The following is an 8,396-nucleotide window of genomic DNA, read 5'->3' on the forward strand; positions in this document are numbered from 1 at the left end:
GCATTTTTTACACAGACACTATTATCACTGGCTAAGCTGAAGAGTTTGAGAATTAGAAATGTCGATGGTTGTCCGGTTTACACAGCCAGCAGGAACAGGAATGGAGCTTTGAACCTGAGCTGAATCTGTGCTTACAGAAAATGAGCTCAGTCCCTCCTCACCCACCTCCAATGTCAGGGTTGCAAGACTTAATCTGGGGCATGGCGGCTCACACCTGTAATCACTTTACTTGGGAGACTGAGACAAAGGGATCAGAAGTTCAAGACCATCTTCAGTTATGTTGTGAATTTTAGACCAGCCTGGGCTCTGAGGCCCTATCTCAAAAAAACCCAAGAAACAAAAAACAAAAATCAACCCCACCAAAAAATAAAATAAAAAGGGTACAAGAAACAGGATGGAGCGATGGCTCCACAGTTAAGAGCACTCGCTGCTCTTGCAGAGGACCTGGGTTTGATTCCCAGCACCCACATGGCGGCTAACAACAGTCTGTTAACTCCAGTTCCAGGGGATCTGATGCCCTCTTCTGACCTCTGATGGCACTGCATGACACAAGTGCCCTTACATACATGCAGTAAAAAGGGTACAAGAAACAGGATGGAGCGATGGCTCCACAGTTAAGAGCACTCGCTGCTCTTGCAGAGGACCTGGGTTTGATTCCCAGCACCCACATGGCGGCTAACAACAGTCTGTTAACTCCAGTTCCAGGGGATCTGATGCCCTCTTCTGACCTCTGATGGCACTGCATGACACAAGTGCCCTTACATACATGCAGGCATAACACTCAATGACACAAAGATATATGTGTATATATATGTATACACACATATATGTTCTGTTTCTGTTGCTGTGGTAACATACCCTGGCAAAGCAGCTCTAAGGGAGAAAGGTTTTTTTGGCTCACAGTTCCAGGTTAAGTCCTTCCTTCTAGGAAAGTCAAGGCAGGAGCTTGAAACAGTCAGTCACATCCACAGTCAAGAACAGAGAGAGACAGCACGTGTGCTCCTTGGCCTGTGCTCAGTGACAGGCCAGCAGGAAGGAAAGACAGACAAGGGAACAAACGACATAAGTCAGTGCAGGCCTTTATTTTGAGAACAAAACTGCAGAGGGGGTTCCCCCTAAGAACCAGAGCCTGCGGTCTGCTTAAAGGCTGGGGTAGTTACAGGGCTCAAGTGGGGAGCAGGGAAAGAGGTTGAAATGTGTCCTTTTTTGGCCTGTGGTTGGCCATTGCTGGGGGTAATCAGTGAGTGGCCACTGGAAGAATGTTAGGTGATTGGTAACAGCTCTCTTGGCTACTACCAGGGGTCCCTAGGGTGGGGAAGTGGAGCATCTAGAGAAACTACTTACATCTAGGGACTAAATTACAGTAGCTATGGGAATTGTCACTGTCCAACCAAAATGGAGGAATTTTACAAAATGACTTAGCCCTGGGTCACACTCGGTCCCCTCTCTAATCTATACAATCCAGGACCCAAACCCAGGGAATGGTGCCACCCACAGTGGGAAGCTCTTCCTGCCCCAGTTCACACAATCAAGACAACCCTCCACAGACATGCCCACAGACCAACCTGATCTAGACAGCCCTTCCTGACCCCCTTCCCAGGTTTTATGGATTGTGTCCAGTTGACAAAGTGTGTGTGTGTGTGTGTGTGTGTGTGTGTGTGTGTGTGTGTGTGTTCATCAATCTCTTCCTAAAATAGTATTGTGGCCCTCTTAGAAAATATTTATCTGAATATTACTCAGAATACATTCACATCAGGATTACTTTGGGGAGCTTGTCAAAAATCACAGATTCGGGCTGGGCATGGTGGTGCATGCCTTTAATCCCAGCACTCAGGAGGCAGAGGCAGGTGGATTTCTGTGAGTTCAAGGCCAGCCTGGTCTACAAAGCGAGTTCCAGGCCTTCTGAGGCTACAGAGAGACACTGTCTCAAAAAGACTGAAAACAAACACACACCACAGATTCCCTGGATACAGCCTAAGAGAACCAGGAATGGGACCCCTCTGGGAGAGCCAGGGGATTGTACACACGTTAAAGTTCCAAGGCTCCTATAGCAAGCAAGTGTGCCTCACGCCATAAGATCTCCACAGGGACTGAGGGCTGCGGACAAGGTCTTCACACTACACAGGTCTCCAACTTCTTGGAGGCTCGGCTACAGTTAAGATCATGCCTACTTCTTCCCCTGTGTAATGTACTTGATGATGGTAAATTGTCATGTGCTCTCTGAGCTCACTGACAAGCTGGTTCTGGAATTGGGGGTTGCCCACCCCCCATTTCCAGACCCAGCAGGTTTGTCTCAAAGTGGCCTATGAGGTCCCTTGTCTAGTTGGGGCTGCCCCCCACCAACTCTGTGTCAAGGAGGGCAAAACAGCTCAAGACTAAAAACACCGTGCCCTTGAGAAGAGCTAGAAGGCAGAGCATGCCGAATAGATGCCGCTGTTGGTGACCCTGTGATATGAAAGCGACTGTGAGGGAAAACGGAGCCGGAAGCTCAGCCTTGGAGAGAAAGCTCAATCAGGAACTGCAGCCAGATGCTTCAGCTTCACCAGTCAGTTCTGCTGGGCATTCTGAGCACCCAGTTTGATGATGTCTAGCTGTCTGTCTGTCTGTCTGTCTATCTATCTATCTATCTATCTATCTATCTAATTGAGCACCCAGTTTGATGATGTCTAGCTGTCTGTCTGTCTATCTATCTATCTATCTATCATCTATCTATCTATATCTATCATCTATCTACCTATCATCTATCTATCATCTATCCATCTATCATGTATGTATCCATCTATCAGCTATCATTTATCATCTATCTATCTATCATCTATCTATCTATCTATCATGGGGCTACAGGGAGACCAGTTTGACTTACTGTATACTTAATAAATTCACTAATCTAAAACTGAACATAAGACTGTCATTGCTCATTCTCGAGCTCCACAGGACAGCTTGTCACCCTGAAGGGTGAGGACTGGCCTCCCTACCTCCATCTTCTCATCTCATTTGTGGCCCACCCTATCTATGTCTGTTTTTTCTTTAGTCTTATTTGAACTCACATGAGATTAGAATTTAACTATATTTAGGTAAGGTCCCCTAAACCTCAATGTGGCACAAATATGTATCAAGGTAGAAACTAAATTAAAGTCAGGAAAACTAAATTAAAAGTAGGATTACCCACCTGCCGTGGTGGCACATGCCTTTAGTTCCAGCACTCAGGAGGTAGAGGTAGGGAGATCTGTGAGTTCAAGGCCAGCCTAGTCTACATAGTGAGTTCCAGGCCAGCTGGGGCTACAGGGAGACCCTGTCTCAAAAAGATCAAAAAAAAAAAGAAAGGTAAGATTACCCAAACAGGTGTGTGAACAGGGGAGTGGGTTTGATCTGGAAAATTTTGGAAGACAAAGTAAATGAATGGGAATTAGTCTGGGGCCTGGAGGGATGGATCAGTGGTTAGGAACACTGGCTGGTCTTTCAGAAGACTGGAATTTGATTTCCAGCACCGTGTCAGGCAACCCACAACCACTTTCAACTCCAGCTCCACAGGGTCTGATGTCCTCTTCTGGCCTCCGTGGGCAATTATACATATGTGGGCAGACACACAGACATGTATACATGCACATAAAAATTGTATGTGGCACTTTTTTGCACCACTATCATGGGTTCGCATGTATGCTCCCGGGAAGGGCCTGTTGCAGTCGGCTCTGCCCCACCGCTGCAGCATCCCACCCGTTTGAAACCGACGTCTGCCGTCGTGAAGGAGCAGATTAACAAGCTGGCCGAGAAGGGCCTGACTCCATGCCAGATCGGTGTGATCCTGAGGGACTCACATGGTGTTGCAAAGTCTGTTTTGTGACTGGCAATAAAATTTTGAGAATCCTTAAATCCAAAGGACTGGCTCCTGATCTCCCTGAGGGTCTCTACCATTTGGTTAAGAAAACAGTTGCTGTTTGAAAGCATCTTGAGGGGAACAGAGAGGGTAAGGATGTTCAATTCTGCCTGATTCTGATAGCAGAATTCACCGACCGGCTTGTTATTACAAGACTAAGCAGATCCTCCCACCCAATTGGAAATATGAGTCATCCACAGCCTCTGCTCTAGGACATAAATTTGTCTTGTGTACTGAAGCAATAAAATTACTTTAAATAAAAGAAATTGTATTTGGCTTAATTTTGGTTCAAAATTATGAATTCTCTAAGAAATTCCTCTTCCCATTTGTTCCTATGGGAGGTGCCCAGGAAGTGTTTAATTAGGGTCAGAGCTTTGCACCTGGAGTCAAAGTCCCTTTGGGTTTTTTGTTTGGGGTTTAGATTTTGAGTCAAGGTCTCAGGCTGTAGCTCAGGTTGGCTTTGAACTCATTCATGATCCTTCTGCTCGGCCTACTGAGTGCCGAGACTACAGGCATGAGCCACCATGCCTAAACCCACTGTCTGGGGGTCAGAGGTAATTCGGCTTGTAAATCATGTTTTTGAAATTTCTTCATGGAAGTCCAGTGAGGACCAGTGATCCCCTGGACCTGTCACCTCCTGTTCTTTGTAGATTCCAGAAGTTTCTTCCTTATCCCCTGAGACCATGTCCATAAAGCTTAGCCCCCAGAGACTGTGTCAACAGAGAGAGGCTTCCTCTAACTTACTGTCATTGCTATCTTTATAACTAGTTTGGCAATTGATCACAAATTACCTGCTGATGACTTTTTTCCTTTTTGGGACAAGTTCTTGCTGTGTAGCCTGGGCTGTCCACTGAGGTCACAGGTGAGAGCCACCACACCCAGCTCTACTGGTTTGATTTTTTTCTTTTGCTGTGCTGAGTATCGAACCCAAGGCCTCTCATATGGTAGGCAAGCATATTTCCGGTGAGTTACACACCAGCATTTATTTTATTTCGTTTTGTTATTTTGAGACAGGGTCTCACCACATTGACTAGGCTGGCACTGAACTTGCTCTATAGCCCACATGAGCCTTGAATTTGCTGTCATCCTGCCTCAGCTTCCCTAGTAGCTGGGATTGCAGGCCTATCCCATCAGCCCCAGCTTGGTTTGTAGATCCTGTTCTTCTTGCTCTGAAAGTGACTTTGGCTGGTGTGGAATCAGGGCTACAGATGGAGAGAAATTGATTTTACAGACTATGGAAGACTGACATTTTAAGGACAGTCAACTCTTCCTGCTTTTACTATTTAAACCTCCAGCCCATATCACACAAGTTGTTACTCTTTCACAGATGGATAAACAGAGGCACGAAGACACACACACACGCACACACACATGCACATGCACACACACACGCACATGCACACACACACACACACACACACACACACACACCAAGTGGAACCATAACTCAGGTGTAGGCAACATGAGACCCAGGTCCACAGTGTCAGCTGCCACCTGGATGATAAGTACATTGGCACCCCAAAGAGATGAGCTAATGAGCCTCCTCTGTCCTCCATAGAAGAGAGTGAGAGCTCACTGCAGCAGTGATCACCTCTCCCAGTACCATTCAAGGGCTTTTGGACCATCCAACTTGTGGATAAAACCACTCACCATCCAGCAGGAGATACAACATCAGCCAGTACAGGAGAACGCATTGCCTCTGCGTCTTCATCTGCCTCCCTGTAGCTGGAAGGCAAGATGGTTGGGCCCCAGATGCAGCTGAGTCCTAGAGGGCTCAGAGAAGGATGAGCTCCCTGGAGTCTGGGGCTCCTGGTACAGTAGGTGTTCTCAGAGAGAACCTGGAGCCTGGGGCTGGTGGCTGGATGCTGGGCAGTTGGGCTCCCTCCTGGGACTGGTGGCTGGTTGCTTGGGTAGTTGGGCTTCCTCTGTACTAGGTTGTCACCTCTTTCTCATCCTCGATGTACTGTGGGGGCCATGCTGGGCAGTTGGGCTCCCTCCTGGGGCTGGTGGCTGGTTGCTGGGCAGTTGGGCTCCCTCCTGGGGCTGGTGGCTGGTTGCTTGGGTAGTTGGGCTCCCTCTGTACTAGGTTGTCACCTCTTTCTCATCCTCGATGTACTGTGGGGGCCTTTATAGTGTCCTGCGGACTGGGGAGAGGTTAGGCAGTCTGCCAACTTCAGTCAGGTAAGGAACCGATACTGAGCCTGGGAAGGAACCATCTGGGGGGACAGAGGGAAGGGACGACAGAGAATGACGTGCTCCTACTAGGCAGTCACTGGGTTGGGTTGAAACAGGAAGCAGAAAGGAGAAAGGAAATCAAGATTGTCAGAGAGAAGGGGACCCACCCTGGAGGCAAGGATGGGGTCAGAAACCTGTCATCACTAGCAATTTTGTTTCCTGGTCGAGGAGTTCTGTGGGCTGACTTTTTAGTATGGAAAAAGCCCTGAGAATCTCAACTGAGAAGCAGGGTGCCCTAACTCCAACAAATGAAAATGACACTCAAAAGAAAGTAGTAAATGAGGATTTGGGCTGCTGGTTGTGGGTAGAAAGTCACAGCTGTAACTCAACTATGTTTTGAATCAACAGAGGGAAAGAGATTCAGGCCTAATAAAGTTCTTAGTCAGTTTTGTGTTAATATAGCAAAGTACCTGAGGTTGGATACTTTATGCAAAAAGAAAAGAGATTGATTTAGCTACAGTTTTGGAGGGCGAAACTCCAGCAACATCTGCTCGGCTCTGGTGAAGGCCTGCAGTCTACATCAGCAGGTGGTGGATGAAGTCATGATGGATGGACACGCAAGAGGAACATGTCACATGGAGAGAATCGAAGAAAGAGTGTTTGGAGGCGATTCCATGCTTTCTGATAACCACCCTGCTCTATCCAGAGCAAGAACACATCGTGTCTCACAAAAGCCCAGTCACTTTCCCCCAGGCCCCTCTGTTTGGCCCTCAACCGTGGACATGTCCCTCTGTCCGGGCTGCCCACCCAGGATCCTTCCAACGAACCTCTTCATCAGTGCCACGAAGCACCCCTCAGTAGTGAGTACACTAGGGCGAGATGCAGGCCCTGCCTTGGGAGACTTGGAGTCTAATGGAAGGAGGAGATAGACCGAGTCCTCAAGGAGCAGCCATCCAGCTTGGTCTGGATGACTGGATATGGCCAGCAGGGAGCACACATGGCCAGCTACAGGAGTGTGACAGTGAACAGAAGTGGCACAGGGGGAGGGCATCATGTGACTGGGATAATGGCATGCCGCTGGTTGGTCTACTTGGCCTGCTCTCATCCCCTGTGAGGGAGGAGAAGCAGTGCGGGAGGCCCCACCTCTGGTAGCTGGTGTGCGGGTGAACCACATTCCTCCTGTGGAAGCCCTGTTACGAGGAAGCTGACAGGTAGCTGAAGACATGAAGGAGCTCAGAATGGATGGGTCCAAGCAACAGGACGGGACAGGGTGTGCTGGGAAAGTGAGCCTCTGTAGTGACCAGGATGGGCTGATCCCGAGGCCAAGGCAAGTGACTGCAGCCAGAGACGGGTGAGCTCCTGGGCCTCCAGCAATCCTAGCCTGTGGCTGAGACTCTGATGGCTGTCTGAGAGAGAGCTTCCACACGCTCTAGACCCAGGAGGAATCCTGGATGCAAATCCAGATTCTGTTTTAGCTGTTTTCCCCCCAAATTATACCATGTGTACTGATCAGAATCTAAATGTAATTAATATCTTTACACATCATCGAAGCAACACAAGGAACTTGGAACACTTTAATTCTGATGACTCATCTCCCAAGTCATGCCCTAATGTCATAAATAACTTTCAATTTGTCTTTTTTGAGTTTGTTTGTTTGCTTTCCAAGACAGGATTTTGCTATGCAGCACAGGCTGTGCTCAAACTTGAGATCCTCCTGCCTCAGCCGCCTTGGTGCTAGGGTAGCAGGTGTGTGCCATCAAACCCAAACTTTTTTCTTTCTTTTTTTTTGTGGTGCTTGGGTTGAATGCTGAGCCTCCTGCATGCCCAGCCAGTACTCTCCCTCTACCACTGAGCTACATCCTCAATCTTTAATTATACTTTATCCTTTTATCTTCGTGACAGACTGTTAACGGCTTATATAACATCAGCCGCACACATTACACAGCTACCTGAAAATGCATTGGAAACTGAGAAACAGAATCTACAGGTATGTGCTTAAAACTTGAGCACGCCTTCATTAAAGGAGGAGCAAGCAGGATCAGTGGACCCTCACCGAGTATCCAGCCACTCTTCCCAGCCAGTTGTGTGTAATTTGGCCCTAATCACACATGGTCACCTGGATTCCGGGAGGACTAAAGTATCTAATCTGAGGAAGGCTAGGAAGAGAAGGCTTGATCCATGCTGGGTAAAGGCTTTCCAGTGTGCATACCCTCAGGTCACTTATATACTTCAGCAACCCCTCAGTTATCTCAGTAAGTAAGCTCAGTAAATTCATTGGCTCCCCAGTAAAACTTTAATCAAACATTGGCTTGATACTAGAACCTTAAAAGGGAATAAGCATGACTTA

General features: G+C 47.8%; 1 protein-coding gene and 1 pseudogene across 1 annotated transcript in view; one reads left to right on the forward strand and one right to left on the reverse strand.

The window, feature by feature from the left end:
* Nucleotides 1-202, reverse strand: part of Muc21 (mucin 21, cell surface associated) — a 4,100-nt gene extending 3,898 nt beyond the window's left edge. The window contains exon 1 of the mRNA XM_017799923.1: nucleotides 166-202. Coding sequence (XP_017655412.1) covers nucleotides 166-202 — 37 coding nt within the window. The remainder of the gene's footprint in view (nucleotides 1-165) is intronic.
* A 3,451-nt stretch (nucleotides 203-3,653) lies between these two features.
* On the forward strand, nucleotides 3,654-4,553 carry LOC103739854 (annotated as a pseudogene).
* The last annotated feature ends 3,843 nt before the right edge of the window (nucleotides 4,554-8,396 follow it).

The sequence above is a fragment of the Nannospalax galili genome, unplaced genomic scaffold (genome assembly GCF_000622305.1).
Source record: "Nannospalax galili isolate Female #2095 unplaced genomic scaffold, S.galili_v1.0 scaffold401, whole genome shotgun sequence".
NCBI classification, from domain to species: domain Eukaryota; kingdom Metazoa; phylum Chordata; class Mammalia; order Rodentia; family Spalacidae; genus Nannospalax; species Nannospalax galili.